Source organism: Podarcis filfolensis (genome assembly GCF_964270895.1).
Source record: "Podarcis filfolensis genome assembly, chromosome: 2".
NCBI classification, from domain to species: domain Eukaryota; kingdom Metazoa; phylum Chordata; class Lepidosauria; order Squamata; family Lacertidae; genus Podarcis; species Podarcis filfolensis.
In genome coordinates this window covers 33,422,038-33,445,894 of record NC_139605.1, presented here as the reverse complement: position 1 = coordinate 33,445,894, position 23,857 = coordinate 33,422,038, and the positions used below count along the sequence as shown (strand labels likewise).

At 43.5% G+C, this 23,857-nt stretch overlaps 1 protein-coding gene across 3 annotated transcripts in view; it reads left to right on the top strand.

Moving 5' to 3' along the window:
• Nucleotides 1–706: 706 nt before the first annotated feature.
• The window catches only part of SUMF1 (sulfatase modifying factor 1), a 74,387-nt gene continuing 51,236 nt past the window's right edge, over nt 707–23,857 (top strand). Inside the window, exons 1-3 of one of the 3 annotated variants that reach the window (XM_083602184.1) lie at nt 707–1,576; nt 12,054–12,227; nt 13,960–14,034. In XM_083602184.1, the coding sequence (XP_083458310.1) occupies nt 1,349–1,576; nt 12,054–12,227; nt 13,960–14,034 (477 nt within the window). In that variant the 5' untranslated portion in view covers nt 707–1,348. The remainder of the gene's footprint in view (nt 1,577–12,053; nt 12,228–13,959; nt 14,035–23,857) is intronic. The other 2 variants (XM_083602183.1, XM_083602182.1) reach the window with 2 other exon arrangements.

Sequence of the window (23,857 nt, the reverse complement as noted above, 5' to 3'; positions counted from 1 at the left end):
AAAAAAAGAGATCCAGACCCATAGTTCAAAATATATGTGTTGATTAGTTTTGTTCTTTAATTCCTGGAAGAGAGAGACCAAAAGATTTGTGCTTGTGGGCATGTCCAGCATACATAGTGGTACATCCCTTTTATCACACAGCTAAGATGGCAGTTATGAGAAACCTGGTTGATTTTGGAGAGTTTTAGTGGATACCACACCATCCATGTATCACCATGTGTGAGGAAACTAATTTTGGGACTGACTGGTCGTGGAATTAGTTCTAGGCCATCTCCTCTATTTCTTTACCACAATCAGTTTCCCATAATTTCCTGAGGCTTTCTATAGTACCCATGTCTAAATATAACAATATTCCATCAATATTAGAGACCAAACTTGTATTACTGAATCAATATCTGTCAGCTAGGTACTCTAAGACAAGCAAAGGAGATAGGGCTTACTTTTTCTTTTTAGCTTGTGCAAAGGATCCAGCTCACGTTAATAATGCAGTTTTTAAACAGATTGGAATATTTAATTCTCTCTGTATTTATTTTGTGAGTATCGTACGCAATCCGGTTTAATCTGAGGTTAGAATGTTAAGTGGCATCTGATGCATTTCTTATGCAGCAGAAGCTTCCGGGAAGAGCCACAGGTCAGGGAAAGCGCTCGTGCTTTGCATTCACAAGGCGCAATACTCTGCTCTCAGCGATGCTGTCAAAAAGGGTCGTAAGAGAGGGAACAGATGAGATGCTCATAGAGCCCGGATAACCTGGACAGTGAGAACCAGTGGTTAATTACAAGGTCGCTTCACGCGTTCGTATTTAATGAGAAAAAGAGGGCAGCCTTTAAAGTGGCAAGGGCAATACTTAGCCAGATGCAACGGAAGATGGGCTCCTGCGCTTCTTCAAATTAACCTATAACAAAATTCAGCAGGTGTTCAGCTTCTTTTACCTCTGGAGCCATTTGCCGCGTGCTTTAAACCAGCTTGCTACGTGCGCGCATGGGTATGATTTCACAGTGCCAAGTGGAGCGAGAGAGAAGGCGAATAACATGGTCAGGAGGGAAATGCATAAGGAAGCGCGACTGCGAGAATGAAAGCAGGAAATGGGTTTAAGAAGGAACAGGTTTGCATTTCTTTGAGGAGCGGGGCTCGCCCTCCCAGCCCTTTCTTTTACTTTTCTCTTTCTCCCCTCCGCCCCAGTCAATTGCCGCGGGAGACGAAAACCGCGGGGAACCAGATCCATTGGAATCCGTGATCCAGAAGAAAGATGCTTAAAGTTTCAGAGGGAAGCCAGAGGAGGAGGAGGGCGAAAGAGACGCCGAGAGAAGTCAGCTGACCGCTTTGGCTTCACGTGACGTCGCAGTGAACATGGCTGCGCCCAGGCACAGGCCGCTTTGGTTCGCTCTCGCTTGCTGGGCTGTGTGGCTCCGCGCCGCCGTGTGCTTGGAGGGAGGCCAAGGCACTTGTGGCTGCAGCAGCGCCAGCCGGGCGAGCGGCGAAGAAGCAGCCGCGAGAAAGTACTCCATGGAGGCGAATGTCGCCCATCAGCCAAGAGGCGGGCCGGAAAGCCCGCAATCGAAAGAGGAGGGCAGGCAGGTAGGTGGGTGGGTCAAGCGAAAGCGGTCGAAGGATAGCTGTGGGGAGAAGAAGGGGGCGGTACAGATGGTGGCACCGCAGAGACCAGATTAGGAGCACGGCGAAGTTTGGTGAACTTGTTCCAGTGGACTCTGCGGATGGCATTTGATCCGAACCAATGGCTTCAAGCTATAAGAAAGGAGAGTACCACGGAACAACTTTCTGACTGTTCAGAAGAGGTGGTGGGCTTCCTTGGTGACTGGATGGCCATCTGTCATGTATGATCTAACTGAGATTCCTACATTGCAGGAGGTTGGGCTACATGACCCAATCAGAGTCCTTTCCAACTCTACAATATGATCCTAATAGGACCTCAGGCAAGGTTACCCAGGAGGTATCCTTAAAAGTGCTGTGTGAACAAGTGTGGCTGTGTGCTTAAGTCTAAGGCATCTTATAGCCTTCCTCTGTGTGTACCCTTGAGTACCCCCCGGAAAAAACCCACTGGCCTTTCTCAGCCTGGTGTCATCCAGATAATTAGGGCTACAATTTGCATCATCTCTTCCTGCCTGCCAGGCTGACTGAGGAGCTCTAGGGAAGTGGCTGGGCAAAGGCAAAATCACTCAGACCTGTGCCTAGAAAGCACGACGAGTGGAAAACCTCTTGGACCTATGCTCTCTAGGCATGGGGCAAACAGAAATGTGGATAAGCCCTTATTGTGGAGGTAGCCATAGGTTTTCCTCTTCAGCTAACGTATCACATGAGAGCTGGGTTGATCAAAATACCATTTCACCAACTGCCTTTCTTTAGTTTGTTGTGAAGAGGCCACATTTTCTCATTAATAAAGTTAAGTATCTTTTTCTCCTGTGACAACACCCACACCCACAACATCTTGTGGACTTTTTGTTATTTCTATCAATAATATCACCATTCTATACCTCAGAAAGCAGAAATGGAATGATTTGTACAAGTTCTTTTTCGCAGCTCATGAGGATCCTAGGAGCTTGATCGCTTCACAGATTTGATCTGGTCTGGAATTTAGATTCTCCTGTTCATTGTTGGGTATAGCCATGCCTGCCCAACTGCACTGGCTGTCAGTTAATTTCTGAGCCCAATTCAAAATGCTGTTTTTGACCTATAAAGCCTTAAATGGCTCAGGACTGCAATACCTCAAGGACTGCCACTCTCCAGATGAACCAACCAGAACCGGTGATCATCATCTGAGGCCCTTCTTTACACAAGAGGTCCAAAGGGTGGAAATATAAAAATGGGCCTTTTCTTTGGTGGCTCCCCACTTGTGCAATTCTCTCCCTCAGGGAGGCTTGTCTGGCACCTTCATTACATATCTTTAGGCACTAGGTGAAAACATTTCTCTTTAATCAGGCCTTATAATACTTACAATAATAGTAATAATGCCTAACAACTCATTGATTTGAAACAGGAGCACCATTAATGTGATGGCATTCAAAGATCTCAGGCAAATCACTTTCTCAGCCCTCAATGGGTATTATTTATTTTATTTATTAATTAAATTTATATACACTCTTCATCACATGATCTTGGGGTGTTTCACAGAATAAAATACAACATAAAAACACAAGTAAATAATTAAAGCAAAAACAATAAAATAATACTCCCCTTCCCACAGACACCTTTAAAAGGCTGTAGAATATTAATCAGTCCAAGGCCTGGTTGAAGAGGAACGTTTTCACCTGGAGCCTAAAATATATATAATGAAGGCGCCAGCAAACCTCCCTGGGGAGAGCATTCCACAAACAGGGAGCCATTGCAGAAAAGCCCTGTTCTTGCGTTGCCATCCTCCAGACCTCATGTGGAGGAGGCACAGGAAGAAGGGCCTCAGATGATGAATGCAGAGTCCAGGACTCTGAAACTGAGGATTGCAAATGGGATTCCTTCATTCAGGCAGAACATGCATGCAGTCCAGTGTTGGAATGCTCAGATCCTTAAAAATATGTTAGCCCACACATAAGATATGAAACTGTCTTCAGATCTGCACACAGCTACCCTAGAGTTTGATGCTGTTGCTGTCTTGACCACTGAATTTCGAACTGTCTAGTAGAATAAAGGTCTGGTTGCATGGTACTAAGTGCAGCTTGATAAAGAGTCTATCCCAATGAAAAGATATATGATTGTGTTGTTAATTTTAATGGGAAGACGTGGCATGACTGGGCGTGGGATGACCACCGTCAGTGCTAAATAGAACTCACTTCTGAGAATGCTTGTACAGTTCTGCCAGTCTTTTTTGGGTTGGTTGTAAGGTAATTAGATTTCCAGCTTTCTTTTAGGATTCTGGAAGGAGCATGGTAAATCTAAGGTTATTGGCATGATTGTATTTTGTGTGGGTATGATTTTAAGCAAGTTTCTAGAAGACCATATGATTGCAAAAGAAGTGAAATTGAATCCCAGGACTCGTTCACACAACATTGGCAAAGAAAGAGTCCTGACATTGATGTCTCCTCATGATGTCTGAACGTGGCATCTGGATAGGTGTGTTGCCCTAGCTTTTCCCAAGTCTCCATGGTTGAAGTCATTGAAGTGCTTCCTAAGACCATTAAATCAAGATAGGAAGCATACCTTTAAGTCAGTGGGTGTCCTATTCTTGGGGCTTCTGGCAATTTGAAGATACCTTCTTACTTCTTACTATATTATATAATCAGTCTTCTAGCCTGCAGCTGCTTTTTTGCATATAGTAGGTGTCTTTGGGAGGGCGTGTGCCAACTGCAGTATTGACAGTGGGTAGTTATCTAGGAGCTGGTGGGCAGTTTCTGCTAGAGGCAGGATGTATTACATAGCACACATGTACAATACAGTCATAAATTGCAGGGTTCACTCTGCATCTTATTTGCAGAGCCTTCAAATACTTAAAAGGCTTCCAGGCAGAAGAGGTATAAGTGCTTGCCTTATTACCTTACAATTGCTCATCTTTGCATTACTGAGGAGAATACAATGCGCAGCAGTTCTGAATTTACTTAAGGAAGAGCAATTCAAGTGAAGAAACTTAAGTAGGGCTTTGGAATCTATTTCCTTAAAGGGTTTCAAGAACAGTTTGGTAGTGCTTCTTGAAGATGCTCCCCATCCCAATAATTGCTAATTGGCAGACCATGCAATGGTTTTTCTGCCTGTGGTGGCAATTGTAATGCACTATGCGAGATGCTATATGATTTTTAATAGTATTTTCTTGCTTCTTTTATTTCTTATTGTAAAGGTATTTTATTTTATTTATTATTGTAAAGGTAAAGGACCCCTGGACAGTAAAGTCCAGTTGAATTTGACTATGGGGTGTGGCACTCATCTCCGCTTTCAGGCTGAGGTAGCCAGTGTTTGTCCGCAGACAGCTTTTCTGGGTCATGGTGCACAGAACACCGGAACACCATATTGAGTGCCACAGTGCACAGAAACACTGTTTACTTTCCTGCCGCAGCAGTACCTATTAATCTACTTGCATTGGTTTGCTTTCGAATGCTAGGTTAGCAGGAGCTGGGACAAGGCAATGGGAGCTCACCCTGTCGCATGGATTCGAACTGCTCACCTTATGATTGGCAAGCCCAAGAGGCCCGGTGGTTTAGACCACAGCGCCACCCGCGTCCCGGTATATTTATATACCTTTATATTTTATTGTATTACAGTTTGAATTCCGTGAACATTTAATATGGTTTATGTGCCATCTCCCATCTTTAACTAGAAATCCACAGACAAGCTGTGGACCAGCTGAATGAAGTTTGTGGACCATTGGTGGACCACAGCTTAGGGGCCCCGGTATAGGGCAAAGGCCTTCTTCCTACTACCTATCAGGTCATTTCCAATGTCATGCTTCTGTAAAATCAATAGAACTAATTTGAAGCAACTGCAAAGTTACTAGCTTGAAAGACCTTATAAACCACACTGTGGTCTGGTTTAAGTGGTTTGCAAATTATCTTCAGGAAAGATGGCATGGAATTGTGCAGTCAGTGTTTCTAGTGGTTAATTTTAGTGGTAAGCAAAATAAAACCCGGGCACTCCATGAACCTTCTAGATTTTGTTATCTTCTGTATCCGAGATTTTAGGACAGCTCATACTCATGTGCTGTCCTAATATCTCGGATACAGATAGTGGGGTGTGTTTCTGAATGTACTGAAAACTTTTTTCAAATTGAAGTACAGAGTTGACACAGTGAAAAGACACTTGATCAGCAAACCAGCAATCTCAGGTTGTCAGCAAAAGCCCAGCTGCTGCCTTTGCTCTGCTGAAGGAGCAAGCGCCTGTTCTGGCAGGGCTCTGGCGCAGCATGGAGGACTGTTTTGGGTGATGCGATACAGAATGTTGCGTATGCCTGCCAATGCCTTTTGCTGAATAGGAATTGGATCTGCAAAGCTACTGGTGGATGGATCTTGTGTGCTGTTGGAGTTATTAGAATCGGGGGGTTGACGCCATGCAAGAGGATGAATTGTGTAATTGGGCAGTATATTTGATGCTTTGCTCAGCTCTGCCAATTCTGTCCTGATTAATTTGAGCGGCTTTGTGGCAAGCACTTTACAAGCATGCCCCTTCATGTCATTACTCTTTGCTGAATGCCCCTGGCTGTTTCTTTTGTTGCACAGCAGCATTTTGATAAATGCTTCCCAGAACTGCACACAACCTCTCATACTGAACTTGCAGTCTCAGTTGTTGGTTGTTCCATAATTCTAAGTTACAGCAATAAGTGCTAGTGGTCCAGGACTGCAGGAGCAGCCAGTCTTCATCTCTCAACGTTTTATCATTCATTGTCTGGAAATGACTAGAGCAGAACTGATGGCCGGGAATCTCTCTCTGGTCTTCCTTTTCCCAATAGAGTATGGTGAGTACAGCTATCTTTGCTGCTGTTCCTGGGACCTAGAAGTTTTCATATTCTGAGTAGGTGACGCCAGAAACTTCTATAAATGGCGAAGCTAAGGAGCTGGGGCCACTCATACCCACCCCATATACAGTGGTACCTCGGGTTAAGTACTTAATTCATTCTAGAGGTCCGTTCTTAAGCTGAAACTGTTCTTAACCTGAAGCACTACTTTAACTAATGGGGCCTCCTGCTGCCGCCGCGCCGCCGGAGCACAATTTCTGTTCTCATCCTGAAGCAAAGTTCTTAACCTGAAGCACTATTTCTGGGTTAGCGGAGTCTGTAACCTGAAGCGTATGTAACCTGAGGTACCACTGTAGCTGCAGCAAGTGCAGGAGGCTTTGCCACCACATATTTGCTTAGGGGAGGAATGGGGAACCTGTAGCCCTCCGGAGGATGTTGGACTGCAACTCCCATGAAGCCCAGTTGACATGGCCAATAGCTAGGGATGATGGGAGTTGTAGTCACTGGTTTAGGGAAATATGTAGCTGATTCCTTATTAAAGACGCAACAAAGTACACAAGTATACTTCATAATAATACTCAAGGGTGTTTTTATGTTACATAATACTGGATAGAAACAACATTTTAAGTCAGTGTGGTGCTGTGATCTGAGTGTTTTGTTTATTCATATATTGCATTTCTATCCTGCTTTTCCTCTAAGGAGCTTGAGGCAGCGTACATGGTTTTGTCCATCCTCTTCTCCTCAAGTTTTATCCTTGTGAAAAACCCTGTGAAGATAGTACTTGTTCCAGGGTCACTTTGTGAGATACATTGCGTTGGCTCCCCATGTTGTGTCTTGGTTGTGGGAGACGCAGGTTCAAATCTCCTCGTGGCCTTTTACTGTGTGACTTAGACAAGTCACTGTCTATTGGATTACCCTATTTTTAAAGGAGTACACTATGAGGTGAATGGAGGGTGAATTGCAAAGCACTGTTGTGTCTTTGAGCTACCATTATTTATCTCGCTAACCTTTCCTCGTGACTTTAGAACAACTTTGGCTTGAGCAAAAGCAATTTTCCATTTGCAAAGAGCTTTGCAAACTCAGCACATTCTGGCATTGTGCCAGGAGGATATTAATTAATTGGATGTCTCAACTCCTAAAACTCATTTTTACTGAGAAAAATATGATTTGTGAACATAATCCTCCCCTACATCCCCCCCATTTGTACATTAGATATTTGCATGTTGGCTGATACATTGAGCACAAATATCGTTTGTTTGCTAGGAAAAAAAATAAAAGTCAGATGCTATAAAATAAAAAGCGATCTTTCCCTTCATTCCAGGTCTTTCAGACATTGGCAGCAAACCTTAGAATGCCAAGGACAACCTAAAAGGAAAATAATTTCACCATTAAGAAGTTTAAAGACTCCAAGTTCTTCTGTGAAGGACTAATATATGAAACTGCATGCTTGCATCCTTTGCTTCTGTGCTGATAACACTTCCAGTTTTTTATCCTGTGTGTTGGAATGTGTCTGAAATTTTGAACTAGAGCTTATTCTAGTAACTTATCTTTGTGGTATGGTTGCTGTTCCCTCATATTTGGCTTCCATGATTGCCCTCCTCAGGCACCCTCCTCACATTTATTTATTTATTTATTTATTTATTTATTTATTCATTCATTCATTCATTCATTCATTCATTCATTCACTTACTCACTCACTCACTCACTCACTTACTCACAGGGCAGTTTACAGCATAAATCACTTGTTAAACCAACAGTCAGTTTGGAGACAAGCGTGCAAAGCTCTGACCGTTCCACGTGTTGGAGGTTGAATTTCTGAAGCGAGAAAACATGTGCACTCAAGGAACGTCCCTGCAAAATTTAGAAACTTGGTCTTCCAACTTATTTATTTAATCAATTTGTATACTGCCTTCCAAGAGAGAAAAAAAAAACCATTCCCAAACTATACCTGCTCCAGCTGTTGTGTTTTACATGCAGGTAGAATATCTTAAGTGTGCTAAGTCATTAGTAACACCTGTAGGTCTATATCATGTGTCATCCAAATTTTTGTTGATGTTTAGTTTGTGGTTTATTCTGTCAAAATGAAAGGTGGTATATAAATTATTATGATAAATAAATAAATATTGTTGGCACTGCCCCTGCACCCGAAGCTTTGATAAAAGAAACTTCTCTTTCTGCGCCTTCTAAAAATTGGACTCTTGTATGGTTTTCCTCTTGTATGGTTTTCCGGGACGCGGGTGGCGCTGTGGGTTAAACCACGGAGCCTAGGACTTGCCAATCAGAAGGTTGGTAGTTCGAATCCCCGCGACGGGGTGAGCTCCCATTGCTCGGTCCCTCCTCCTGCCAACCTAGCAGTTCGAAAGCACGTCAAAGTGCAAGTAGATAAATAGGTACCGCTCCAGCAGGAAGGTAAACGGCGTTTCCGTGCGTTGCTCTAGTTCGCCAGAAGCGTCTTAGTCATGCTGGCCACATGACCCGGAAGCTGTACGCCGGCTCCCTTGGCCAATAAAGCGAGATGAGCACCGCAACCCCAGAGTCGGCATGACTGGACCTAATGGTCAGGGGTCCCTTTACCTTTACCTATGGTTTTCCAGCCTCGGAATGATTGGTGGCTGCATTGGAAATGGCTGACTGACATGCCAATAAATTGGCATCCTGCAGTCATTCATTCCCAAGTATCCGTCCCCTTTACATTGCTCATAAAATTCATTTATTTATAAAAAAAGTATTTCTATACCACTGTGTCATTAAAATATATCACAGCAGTTTACAACAGTACAAAACCATACAGTGAAAAACATGAAAAGTTAAAAACAAGTTAAAATGGAAAAAAAAACTAAAAGCAAATCAGTAAGCCATTGTGGGGGATTACTTATAATCACCTGCATAGGCCTGCTGGAATAGAAAAATTTTCAGCAGGCATTCAACAGTTGACACTTGTTGTTATGACATAAGGCTGGGAAGGGGAGGGGAAGGATGATCAGTGAAATGTCCAGAATGCATCTCTAATGAATTGTTAATATATTCACGTTAACACTAAGTCAGGGTCAATTCTTGTGATGTTGTTAGATCATAGTTCTCATTATACCTGACCATTGGCTTTGCTGGGAACGATGATGATGATGATAATTTATACCCTGCCCATCTGGCTGGGTTTCCCCAGGCACTCTGGGCGGTTCCCAACAGAATATTAATAATAATAAAGCGATAAAACACCAAACATTAAAAACTTCCCTAAACAGGGCTGCCTTCAGATGTCTTCTAAAAGTCAGATAGTTGTTTATTTTCTTGACATTTGATGAGAGGGCGTTCCACAGACGGGTGCCACTACCTAGAAGGCTCTCTCTGCCTGGTTCCCTGTAACCTTACTTCTCGCAGTGAGAGAGCCGCCAGAAGGTCCTCGATGCTGGACCTCAGTGTCTGGGCTAAATGATGGGGGTGGACACGCTCCTTCAGGTATACTGGAGTCAAACAACTAGAGTCAAACAACAGTGAGATGATGGATTGGCTACCCCTGCTCTGGGCCGTAAAGTGTGTTATTGCACCACCCTGTTCAGAAGCTGTGAACAGCGTTTCTGCTCTGCACGAGCAAGTAAACAAACCATAAACAGTTTATCTCAGTGTAACGTCTGAATCCAGGGTCCGTGGTCTATTCCATCCTTAACAAGCCTCAACCATGTATTCAACAGCAAGCCATGATTTCAGGCCGCCCAGCGATCATATTTCATTGGAGCAAAACAAAACCTGGTCTGAGGTTCATCTGTCGTACTATGCTTCATGGCTTGTTGCCTTACTCATGTGATGGGAGAAGCAAAATGGGTATGTGTGCTACACAAGCAGCTGATCTTACCTGCCCCCCTCACCTGACATCACTATGATGCCAGATGTGTGACAGGTGGGTGTCATTTGGGGACCTGGCAAACCAAGGGGGAGAGGCCTAAAGGGCCATATCTGGCCTGCAAGTAGACCCCCCACCCCACTATATAACATAAACAAGTTTGAATTCTGCTGGAGACTGAAAACCAACACTGATGTTAAATAGCAATACAAATTGGACTCCCTTGGGATGTTGTCGACTCGCCTTTCTTGGAGGTTTTTAAGCAGAGGTTGGTTGGCCATTTGTCATGGATTCTTTAGTAGAGATTCTTGCCTTGCAAGGGGTTGGACTAGGTGACTCTCGGGGTCCCTTCCAGCTCTACAGTCGTGTGATTCTTTGAAATGAAGAGCATGCACCTTAGGAGCTATATTTCCTTTACAGCTAAGGCTGAAAATAATCCACGCAGGTACATAATTAAAGGTATGCTGAAATTTAGCTTCAAGGACAATACTGAGAGGCTGTTGTTTTTGTTTTTGTTTTAAACTGTGCATTGACGGGTGAGAATCTGCCTCCATACGTCAGTGTGGGATGATTCAGTCGCGGAAGCATAAAAGAAGGGTTTTTGTTCTTCTGCCTTTAATTTTTGAAATGCTCCTGTTCTTGTGTGTGCTCCAGAGATAACCGAGGGGTGAGCTATTAATCTGTGATTTCTGAGCCAACTTGGAACAGCTACCTTAGCAGTAGTGAGTCAGCAAGAAATGGGAAGATAGGCAGAGCTGCAGTTCATACCTTCGTCAGAGTCTTGCATTTTATTTAGATCAAAAGAAACTCGCACACACAAATAATTGCGCCCCGCCAAGCAATAAACCAAGGAAGACAGAACACAGAACTCCTCAGCTGATGGGTTCTGTTGATGATGATCACAAGGCATTTAGGCAACTGCTGTGCTTGAGAGATGCAGGAGGTATTGCTAATATTAAATCCAGCCCAAGCTTAGGAAATAAACAGAATTCTGTTGAAAGCATGCGTGTCTCTTTTTCTTTAGGGAACTTCCCAGTTCTGGGTGCGCTGCTAACTTTCGTGCCCATTTTGTATTTGGCTTGATTATAAAGAAATCTAATGGAGCTAAATCTCTGTGCTGGGAAATGTTCTACCTGTTGGATTTTTGCCTGCTAGGTGGTTGTGTCCAGGCACAGGAGGGATATAGAAAGAAATAGAAAATAAAAAGATGATCCAGTCTTAGAGCACAACAGTTTGGAGGTTTATTTGAATATAGACTGCAGTTTTTGTTCACTGACAGCCTTCTTGCTTGAGACTTACAATAAACCAAATATATTAGTGCTGTTTTGAAAGGTCCAGTCTACCATCTTGATTCAAGATGGCATCCAAATGTTATTCAGAAATAGACTTTCTGCCTCCCTGCAGTCAGGATAGTCTGTATTATTTTGTCTTCATTTGTTCTTCAAACTTCATCTCAGTCTTCTTTGAAGCACACCTTTATATATACCCCCATTGTCATTTACCTCTTTTGCATTCAGTGTCTACTGATTCCCCACCCCGCTCTGTTTTGCCTGTGTAATACAGTAAAGCTTCAGATATCCCCACTATCAACAACCTGAAGCTCCCCCAGCCCCTTTAAGTAACTTAAATCCATTGATTTCAATGGGTCTACTGTGAGAAGCACTAACATTGACGATTACCCAGTATGACCTCAGTGTAAAGTTGTTGGTCAATGGCACGCCGGCGACCATACAAGTACAGCAGTTGCTTCTTTCCACATCCAGCATGGAAGGAAAATGAGGAGCTTTGCTGGTATGTACTTTCCTGAAACAGCCGCCTTCATTTTGCAGATGGCCTCTATTCCAGCCGGAGTTTTCACGATGGGAACTGATGAGCCTGCTATACAACAAGATGGAGAGTCACCTGCCAGACGAGTCCACATTGACCATTTCTTCATGGATCGCTATGAAGTCAGCAATGCAGAATTTGAGAAGTTTGTGAATGCCACTGGCTACCTCACAGAGGTAGGGAACAGAAATGTTTGGGGGGCTTTTTCACAGCAACTTTGCAGGAAAACAGTAACTTACAAAGCGATCGTATGTGATGGATTAAGATAAAATAAAATAAATAATATAATACTGGCGACTTCCCACTTAAGAGGGGGTTATGTTCTGGGCCCCTGTGCACATAAGCAAAATGTGTGGAAGTGGGGAGCCTCGTCAGAGCAGGGAACAAGGGCAATTTAAGAGGCATCAGAAATAACTTTTTCTTTTATACTGTACCTTTGCCTCCCGATCACCAGAAAGGGCAGGGAACAGCCCTTCTGATCCTGCTGCAATACAGTTTCCTGCCCAACAGCTGTTGAGCAGGGTAGCGCTGCAGCAGTGAGAGGTCCCGTGCGCCATTTTGGGAGCCCATAGGTTCTTTTTAAAAAGCCTTTCAAATACTTATTTCTGGACTTTAGGCTCACTGACGTTCTTTTCAGGCTCTGAGGAGAGACTCCTCATGTGCCTTGAGGACTTTCCAGCTCTTTCTCGCCATTTCCAGGATTGCTTGCTTGACTGATTTTCTGGTGCCACAAGTATACGTGATAGCCGCTGACTTCTGGTCCTGCCCTGAGAAGATGCACTCTACTTAATAATAATATAAAATGTTTTTGCATAGTGAACCGTTTTCCATGGATTTGCTGGTCTTCAAATCCCACCTTAAATGACAAGTTCATTAGATGCTTCTGATCAGGTTGCTTTCTTTCAGCTTCTCCCTTACTTAATAATATCTCTGATATGAGCATGATTGTATCCCTCAAGTTTCATTTCAGCTTTTAAAAATAAACTTCTAAATGATAATAATAATTGAATCTGAAATATTATAAAATAGTATTCCCAATCAATGGAAGTAGAAATGTTTGCTGCAGCTGCCGTCTGCTCTTCTAATCAGAACCAACAGTTGTTGTTTTTTATTGTTATTATTAATAATTATTACTACTATTATTTCCTATTATTTCTATACTGACCTTCATTTAAGGATCACAGGGTAGTTTACAACAGAAAAACACAAAAATGCATACCATAGTAATAAATAAAAACAATACCCTCCCTCCACACAGTTTAAAAGGCCATAGATTGTTTAATTAGCCCAAGGCCTAAGAGAAGAGGAATGTTTTTGCCTGGTACAAAAGTGCCAGGGCCAAGCCTCCCTGGGGAGAGTGTTCGAGGAGCAGGAAGCCACCGCAGAAAAGGCCCGTTCTCATGTTGCCAGCCTTCAGACCTCTTGTGGAGGAGACATACAAAGAAGGGCCTCAGAAGATGATCTCGGGGTCCGAGTCACTTTATATCTTAACAATGGCTTTAGGAAGTTCCTGGGTGTATCAGTGCCAACTTCTGTGGTGTTAAGCTCCCTTCTTTTGGCTGAGATGGATTTAAAGGGAGGTTTAGACCACAGTTTAGTTCACTGGGTAGGGTTTATTTCGTAGTCTATGAGGGAGAAAAATAGCTTTAGGAACGATCATGACCTTGAGCAGAGCGATCTTGTCATCTCCCTGTGAGTCTGCCGCATGGCGTATTACTTCCTTTAACAACAAAATCTGAATTGCTGTTAGGGAGGATTAAGTAAAGGCCATTGTGCGCTTAATTGTCTGATTTGATGCTTTCTTCTTTTGGCATTTTGGAAATGAAAACACTGGTGCTGCAAGCATGCAAATCCAATTGACTTAGAGTTGCCTCTTCTTCTCTCCCCCTCCCCCTTTCTTCTTCTCAGGCAGAAAGATTTGGAGATTCCTTTGTATTTGAAGGTGTGTTGAGTGAACAAGTGAAGACTGGAATTCATCAAGCTGTAAGTTACATACTTTCCTAGCTATTGTGTTTTGGCCTGATAATTCAAGGCTGTGAACATTTTATAGTAATAATACTAATAAGTCTGTTGTAATCAAAGTATGTGGGGACCTGCAAAGATGTGTTAGATTTCAGTACAGGAAACATTATCATAATTATTTTCAAGGATTATTAGTTCACGTTAATTTTGTCCATTGTATTCCTCAAACTCCTTGGGAGAAGAGCAAATACAAGTATAAAGGAAAAAGTATATCAGAAGTAAATGAGGTTGCGGCTGGGTTTTCTCTCCTTTCTAGCTCAGCCTACACTCCAAGTAGAACCCTGACAGAGACACATGCCCGACTCTCCCTCCTGGTCGATCGTTCGGGAGCTTCAAAAGCTTTCTTCAGCCTGAACATCACAGCGACTGATGCCAACAGACATCGGCACACTTAGGGATCCGCCGAGTTTGCGCATCATGCGTAACAGACCTCAGCAACTCAGCATTTTGGCTAATCTACTTTATTTACATATAAACACGCACAGAGTACTGCAACATGGCTCCCTCTTTCTCTAGCATCAGACAGCAAAAACAAAACAAAGGACAATAGTCCCACTTCACGGAACACAGTAACACAAACATCCTGTCTCCGTCACTTCCCACTCTGGAGTCAAAACCTATACCGTCATGTGATAGACAACAATCCCATGACTGCAATCATGGAGCAGGAATTCTAACAGTGGCTGGGTTTTCTCTCCTTTCTAGGGGTTGATGCAGTGACCCATGCAAACAGAGCTGTGCCTTTCCTTGTAAGCAGTAATATGAGTCATAGAATTGTAGAGTTGGAAGGGATTCCAAGGGTCATCTAGTCCAACCCCCTGTGATGTAATTGTTGTCATCTCTGTCCATCTATCTTTCACTGCAAATTAGTTGGTTGACACCTACAAGGTGCTTTTGGGGAGCTCCTAGAAAGGAAATGTAGCTCAGTGGTAGAGGAACAGCTTTGCGTGCAAAATTATTGATCGTTTTACTCATAGAAATTACTCAAAGTGATCTACAAACACAATAGAAATACTGATACCAATTAGAAAAGACACAATGAATAATAACTTTTTAAAAAAGAAAACCAGCTATATAAATGAGGTCTAAAAGAGGCTACAAATACTTAAAAACACTTAAAGTTAAGGGCCAAAAACCCAGGTAAAAAAGAATTTTTTTTTTGCTTGGTGCCTAAAGGTGGTGCCGGGGAGAACATTCCAGAAGTAAGGAGCTGCCATTGAAAGGGCACTTTTTTTTTTTAGCCAGCCTCCAGACCTCCCATGAAGGAGGCTTATGGAAACGGGCCTCAGATGACGATTGCAGGGTCCGGATCTGTTCATGTGGGGAAAGATGGATCTTGGTATCCTGAGCTGCACAATGCTGTAGCAGTCGGTGTGGTGGAGCCACCCTCCTGACAACAGCATCGCTGTAGACTGTCCTGGGGCAGTGGTGAAGTTGGGGTTGCATTGGACTGACTCCACTGAAGTGTACATGCCTCCTCCATGTTGCTGCTGTCTCTTCCCAACACTGTCTGGGTAATCCACAGCGACATCAGTGAACCCAGCTGTTGCTACTATCAGGAAGCCAACTTCCAATCATAGAATCATAGAGTTGGAAGGGACCCAGAGGGTCATCTTAGTCCCACCCCCTGCAATGCAGGAATCTCAACACATGGACCCTCCCCTATCCAGTTTGAAACTATACCAGCACTGCTTATCTTTGCAAATGCGCTAGCAGTGTTATTGCTGCCCCACTATATAGCCCATGCACTCACACATCCCTATAGGCCAGCATCTACAAACGCGTGATGTGGGAATGGGCTGTGATACTGAAAACTAAGGGTAGCATTCGACTAAATTGTTGCAAGGAATAGAACTAAAAAAAAAAAAAAAAAAGGTAAAGGACCCCTGACAGTTATGTCCAGTCGCGAACTACTCTGGGGTTGCGGCGCTCATCTCGCTTTACAGGCCGAGGGAGCTGACGTTTGTCCGCTCCGCAGACAGTTTTTCCGGGTCATGTGGCCAGCATGACTAAGCCGCTTCTGGCGAAACCAGAGCAGCGCATGGAAACACCATTTACCTTCCTGCTGGAGTGGTACCTATTTATCTACTTGCACTTTGATGTGCTTTTAAACTGCTAGGTTGGCAGGAGCAGGGACCTAGCAACAGGAGCTCACCCCATCGCGGGGATTTGAACCGCCAACCTTCCTATCGGCAAGCCCTAGGCTCAGTGGTTTAGACCACAGCGCCACCCACGTCCCGAGGAATAGAACTAGCAATTTCCCCCCTCTCTTTCCCCAACCCCATGTGAAGCCACTGCTGCCCACAAATCACCTCCAGAGGGTTGTAGGAACTCCTGGAATAGATTTAGTTGGGGGGGGGGGGGAGATTGCTCCGTTGTGCAAGGAGAAATCCCTACACTGGTGAATGAGCTGTTTAATGCTACCACCTTGGTTGTGGACTGCCTTTCACTGGAGGTTTTTAAACAGAGGTTGGATGGCCATCCACCTGTCATTCTTTAGCTGTGATTCCTGCATTGCAGGGGGTTGGACTAGATGGCCCTTGGGGTTCCTTCCAGCTCTACATTTCTATGAATAAAACCCTAAAATTCAAGGTGGTGGTGATTATACCTATATTACAAAAACAAAACCTTGCTAGGTGACTTGAAGGCTTACAGAGCAGATAAGCTGTTCAGAGTCAGGATAAGTGACTTGCAGTGCTATACAGATGTTTTCCCTCTGTTTTGCTTCTGCTTTTCATCTGAGAAATACAGTTTGCTGAGAGGGGCAAGAACACATCAATTTCCCCTTAAACACATGTAGGGGGCCTCTTGTGGGCTTTCAGTTGCATTTTGGCTGGCTGTTCGGGGAGAGCGCCAGGTGACTTAGTGTTTTTGTACCTTAATCAGTTTAGTTTTCGCAGAAGTGATTCATCTTACCATGCTCCCACTGTGCTCTCAAAGGAAAATATTATGCATTGGATAAATAATAGCACACACTGGAGCACATTGTGTGCAGAGCTTCTAGGTGCAATTAGACCTCGCCGGGTTTATTCTTTGTCGCTGAAGAAAGTGGAAGCTGTGAAGAAAAGGGGAGAGAGGAAACTTAACAAATCTGTTAAGCCACAGTTTAAGAAACCAATGGAGTGTTGACTCTGACCCGATACATGCGGCAAAACAAAACTCCCTCACCTCCCTCAACTCTTCTGCTGTTGACGAACTTTGAGGTGATGTGCTTGCTGCTTGTAGGGCAAGATAGATGGCCTATTTTAAATTCAGCTAGAAGGATCTTGTTCAGCAGCCTCCATGGTTTTTTTTTTGGGGGGGGGGGTTGCATCCTTTGAAGATGAAGGATTCTGATAAATGATGAATGGCAAAGGATTCTGTGATTGCCAGACTCTGCTCCTGTTCATGGGATGGAGGGGAATTGGGCAAGTCTGACAGACATATGGTAAAGCTGGGAAGTGTGTGTGTGTTCCAGGAATGCTTAGTTTTAAGTGTCAAGCTCTGGTTTTCAGAAGCCTGAAGAGGCGTCACTGCTTCCAAATGGGGCTCTGGAGCTTAAATCTGTTGTGAGTCCAAGCTCAGTTATTTCCCATCACCCCGGTCATTGGTCATGCTTGCTGAGGCTGATGGGAGTTGTAGTTCAGCAACCTCTGGCAGGTCAAAGGGTCCCTACGCCTGCACTACAACATGCTGACTCTCAGCATCACACAGGCACATAATAGGGGAGGGCTGCATAGACTCAAGGTTATGGATTTGTATCTAGAGCACAATTTTAGTTTTTCAAAATGGCATGGCCTGTTGAACCCAAAACTGATTATTACTACAAAGGCCAGCACTTCAAGGTCTGCTGTTTTGTACTGGCTAGGCAGGGGTGATAGTGACATTTGCCTTTTGACAACAAAATGATCCCTTCAAAGGCAGGCAGGGAATGCATGTCTCTCTAAAAATATTTGCCCTGCCATATTGTTTCCCCCCTCAAGAACTGTCAATTTTGGCAGGGAAGTAGAAATGCTGTAATTAATGCGCCCCCCCCCAGCATTTGTTTGCATGTCTTAAAAAACAAACACATGTGAAATACCAGCACCAAACCTTGCAATAAACATTGGGAGATTGTCCATCTCTCCCTTAGAGAGCTATTCAGGAAACAACCATTTTAATATTCTGTTTGCTGAACTGTGCCTCCACATTTTACTGTACTACCCTGAGTCAAATGGCAGAATGCCTTTTTTTTTTATTTTTAAAGCAGCTATTCTGTATGTCACGGTCCTTGGCCTAACTCAACAAGCATTGTCCCTGATGCTTGCAATTGGAAGTGAGTTGGAACTGGCTCATGGCCCAAAGTGTTAAAACGCTGTTGCCTCTTTCCAGCGATTTCCCCTATTTGGTTAGAGTAACTTTTAGAGGACTGTCCTTTGCCTTGTTTTTCAATATGTATTATTAGGACATCCTGGCATGCAGAACATCATCTGGGTAGGCATGGAAAAATGATATTATTCTGATGACTTTGGCCAGCAGCCTAGTGATGCAGGGACTTGCTTTTCTTGTGGTTTGGCATTCTTAACCTGTTATTTAACTGTTCACCCCAAAGTGTTTCCCTTTTCAAGTCTGTAGGCTGGAATGGAGAATACAAAAGCAACATCTGGAGGAATATTTGCTGCTTGTTGTCTTTTTCTTTTTAAATATCCTTACATTTAAAGCATTAAATACAATGCAGTTTTGTTGCTAATTTTCTAAACTTCGAGCTCTCAGTTGTATGTAATTTAATACTGCGCGTGCACCCCCCCTCCCTTAGGTATAAGTTGGATGGTGCTGACAAGGCCAGGGCTGAGGAATTCATACAATTGACATTCAGGCTTTATGATCACAGTCATTGACGCCATCTAAGGAACTAACAAGGGTCATACCTAAAAATATTGATTTGCACAGGCGTTAGGAAAGGCAAGTCAACTTTGCATCAGGTTCCCAGTCCAAGGATGCAAAGTTGGATCCAAAAAGCAGGCAAGATTAATTTGTTTGGCACTGGATAATCAGTGGAAAAATTGCAGAGCACAAGAATACAGACCAATAAGGATCAAAGGGAGGATAGTTTGACATGTTTGTTTTTATTCTTCTAAGTAGCTGGTTACGACAGCAGGTTATCAAAACTTTATAAAATGTGGCCCCCTTAGATCTTCTGATCTTTACTCTAGCCTAGAAACCTGCCTGTCATATCCCCTGGGCTGCTGCTTCCCTACATGCTGGGTTTTTGTATACACTTCTCCATGATGGCTTTTGCATGGCCTTTTTTAATGCTGTTTGTCCTGCAGTACTTCCAAACCAACTCAGCACCAACCCATTATATGGTGTCATTGTATGCCTTTGCATGGGAAGTCCTGTTGCGCAGAAGAAGACCTACCACTGGGAAGATGAACTAGTTGCATATCAACCAATAACGGGGCATGGGGTAATATGTGTCTTGTTTCTCCATTGCAGTATTTGAACTAGAGGTCTGGGGAGCATGTGTGTATTGGTTTGTGTGACTGTAACTTTTTCATCTTTACCTTTTTTTTTGATGAACAATGTTCTATAAAATCTCTTGGAAATATCTCATCCGCATAGGTTAGCGGAACCTGAGGAGGCCCTCTTTTCTTTTTGTCTTGAGCAACTCTTCCCTCTTGGTATTATTTGCGTTGTGGTATCTCTGTATGGTCGGTGGCTGCTGTTTTCAAATTTAACGCAATTCTGTTGCTATGGAGGCAGAACGTTGAACAGAAGTAGGTCAATTCAGTACAGAGTCTGATGTGCTTGGGAAGCAGAGAAGCTTAGCTGGAGAGAAATGTGGATCAGGTGAGCACCAAAGGTGTCTCGCCTTGTGGTCAGTCTGTTTGGAAGAGCACATGTACCTATATTTAAGCTCATATCTTTCTGATCGGGGCTGTCAAATACGCTGAAGTGGACAGGGAACGTGCCGTGAGACAGGTGGGCTGATTGTCTTGTTTACTTTGCATGGGTAGAAAAATAAATCGGGCCTGAAATCCTAAGAAGACTCGTTGTTGCCTTAGTTGACAGAGGTGGGGTTGAGCAATGGGAATTGTGCAGGCTGTCTCCGTTCCGGCTTCTGGAAGAGGAAAACTGAAAATAAAATAGCTGCCACATCGGTTGTTGCCCATAGAGTGACAGGGAAGCTTTGTCGGGTATGTGGGATGATGATAATGTGCAAGCTGATCCCATTTACTTTGGGGTCAGAGACAGAATTGAGGTTGGCAGTGAAAAGGACAGGCAGGTACTTATTGAGGTGTCATCCTACAGATGAGACTTGGATAATTGTATTGCCTGTTGCAGAGCCTGTTCCTGAGTAGAGAAAATGCTATGTTTGTCACTTCACAGGAAATGAAGACACACTCTTCAGGAGCAAAGGGTTGCAGCCTGAGGATGAGATCAAATATGGTGTAAAAATGGTATCTGCTCACCAAAGGAGCTTCTACCTTCCTCTCCCTGGCCCCCCCCAGCATTCTTCCCAAATTTTCTCCGTAGTGTTAGAGGACAAGCGGGCAGACATGACTGGAGGTTGCCCTGAGTCAGTGATGCTAAAGCCAGCTGGGTAGTGCTCATGGCAACAGTTTCTCCCCATGCCCGCACCATTTTTAGTACATTTTAAAAAAACCATATTATTGCCCAGAAGGATGAATGCTTTCCCACTGTACTAAAGAAGCTTAATGCTGAACATAACACCAACAAAGCTACCTGTCTCCCTCTCCAGTAATTTTCCTATCATTTTAGATTCCTTTCCCATTCTTTTTTTATTTGAAAGCTGTGCACCCCACCCGCTTTCATGGGTAAACATCTTGGGATGTTCCTTCGTCTGAGAGAATTCTGGTCTTCTATCCTTTCTCTTCCCTGCTCCTACTAGGAGGCTGACAGCTGCATTGTACAACATGTACAGTTTGGGCATTGTCCTTAAGGGTGCTACCCTAAGGTTACACCGCAGTGTCTCATCTTCCAGCTAATGAGGAGGCGAACAGTGGTGTGTTCTGACAAGCTGGATTTCTGACACATGCAGCGAGGGTGGGAAATATTTTTCAACTCACAAACCCATCTGGGCAACCCATCTAGGGCCAAATGCTGGTTGTGGGTAGAGCCAGAGGCAAAAGCAGACAGAGCAGACATGTGAATTTTACCTTTTCCGTAGTAGGCTAGTTTCTACCCACACTCATGCATCCTTCTCTGTCCTCCAGAACAAGAGGCATTGTCAGAGTTCATGGGTGCATTCCATCCAGGCACAAATGCCCAAGGAGGCTCCAACAGAGGTCCAGTGAGAAGTGTGGCTAGGGAGTCCCAAGAGCCTGGAGGGCTATATTTGAGCCCTGGGCCTGAGGTTCCCCATCCCTCGCCTAGAGCTACCATCTGGCCTATGGACTCACTATTTCGGGAAGATACGAGAACCAGGCAGTCTTTCCCCCTAGATTGTGGGGCTCCCAACCATTATAACCTCTGTTTTATCCAGCTTTGGTTTGCTCATCTTCAGTCGCTCCACAACAGCCTGAACCAACGCTGCTGCTCTTGAATTTGAAGATAATGAAAGTGTGAGCAGATAACACAGAATATATTTAAAGCCTATTCAGCGCACTTTTAAAGCTCATGACTCCCCCCACCCCTGGCAAAACAATTTTGGGAACCATAGTTCATTAAGGGTGCTGGAAATGGTAATTCTGGGGGGGGGCACATAATTCTTGGTATGCTCCAAGTGTATGGTTAATGAACTTCAAATGGAGCAGGGGGGAAGGCCCTCTCAACCACTTGATCTAGGGAGTGGTTTTCTTAGCAGCAGCGTCTAGTTCTGCAGCTTGGGAAGAAAGCACCTCTTTGTATGAAAGAGGTTGATTTGATATAATTAGCCATAAGACAAGCCCTGCTGGATCACACCAAAAGCCCTTTTTAGCCTCTCTTCTTGTTTCCTGCAGCAGCCAGCCAGATGCCTTTAGGAAGCCCACAAGCAAACGTGTGGTTTCACTGTCTTCTCCGTGCACTGTTTCTGCATCCATTGATATCAGCAACCAAAAACTGAGTCATATAATTTCCAGGGTCACTTCTGGTTTGCTTCAACTGCAAAATCTAAGTTTGGATCACTTGTGAGAGGTTTTTTTTTTTTAATACACAAAAATTGCCAAAACATGTCACATTAATCAAAAGTCCAGCTTTCATTCTTCTTTTTGTCGATTGTGCTACTTCTGATAGGTAACATTCAATACAATAAATTTCGTGAGAGAATACAATAGAATGCACTTCAATTTAGTTAACTGAGCTTTTGGGAAATAACTAAAGGTAAGGCACTAAAGCTTCCTAACAAACAGGACAAACAGAATGTCCACATTCGTTTTCTTTTATTAAAAAGTGGCATTTTAATGGATTTGTTTTCTACAGTTAGGCACGTCCAGCATTAGAGTATCAGACCTCATTTTATTGGCTTTATTTTCAGTAAATGGTCTTTGGTTTTGATGTCAAAGTGAAAAGACTTAAGTAGCTGTTTGGATATTATCTCCGCACTCTACCCTGGGTTCATGCATTTACCAACATGTATGAATCTTATATTGAATCAGAACAAATGCATGAGCTGAGAAAGCCTACATTTATTTGATAAACTAAAAAGGTTTGATATCCATTCTTGAGAGAGACCACAGTTTAGACAGTCACTTCTGCAAGGGAGTGCATGCATGGGTGTGTGTGTGTGTGTGTGTGTGTGTGTTTGTGTGTGCATGCCTAATTTGTGATGTCACTATGCATAAGATGGCAGTTTTGGGTGGGAGGGAGAAGAATGCTCAATCCTTAAATGCACTTCCCTTGGATTTCCAAACATTAGCTGCTATGTATTACATGGGTGCTATTGTGAGTTAAAGGGTGGTAAACAAAGCAACGATGTCTCTTTAAATGGACATTTTCCTCTTCAAATCTGGAACCATTTCCAGTTTTAGAACACGCAGTCTTGCCAACCTAAGGGAATTAGAAGTATTTTCATGATTTTGTAAATAACCACTCTGTAAACAGTCAGCTTCAAAACAAATGTACCCCAGCGATGTTCCATAATTCTTTTAATGCAACAGCATGACAGTATTGCATTAGTAAGAATCGAAATTATCAAAGTAAACAGGTTAGCAAAGGTACAATAAAGGGACCAAAACGTTTTGTTTTGTTTTTTTGTAATTTATAAGCCCTACCTCTGGCAGAGTAAAGCTTGAACATGCAGCTGTGGCAAGTATCCCAAGATCTGTAGGGAAAAAATAGATTTACTATTGATGATTTATATGACATATTTTAAGTTAGCAAACCGCTATGGAATGTTCTTGCAGGGTTTTTTGCCCCATGTTTTCCCAAGAACTTTGGCTACTACCATACTTATTTTGTAGGTGGACAACAGAGAGAGTAAAAGGATCCACTCCCTCTCCAGCCAACATTGCATTGGCAGCAAACCCAGTTTGCTGCCAATCACCTGCCTCCCTGACTAGCATCTCTGTAGGAGACTGGTGTTTGTAGACATGTTTTGCTGCATGCACACTTTTACACCAAAGATGTATTAATTCACACATGAAAAGGTCCATACTTTGGTGGCCTCAGCACCGAGACCAATAGCTCAGTTGCTAGAGCAACATGACTCCTTCATTAAGCTTTTAGGTGCCGTCTCCTCAGCTGTAGGCTCCAACCTGTGGGTTTCTCATTCTTGCAGCTGTTGGGAGCAAGCTGCAGTCCTGATTCTAACTGAAAGAGCAGGAACTCTCCTTGTACAGGACGATGGAGCTTTTTTATCAGATTAAGTATTGCGTTGCACAAG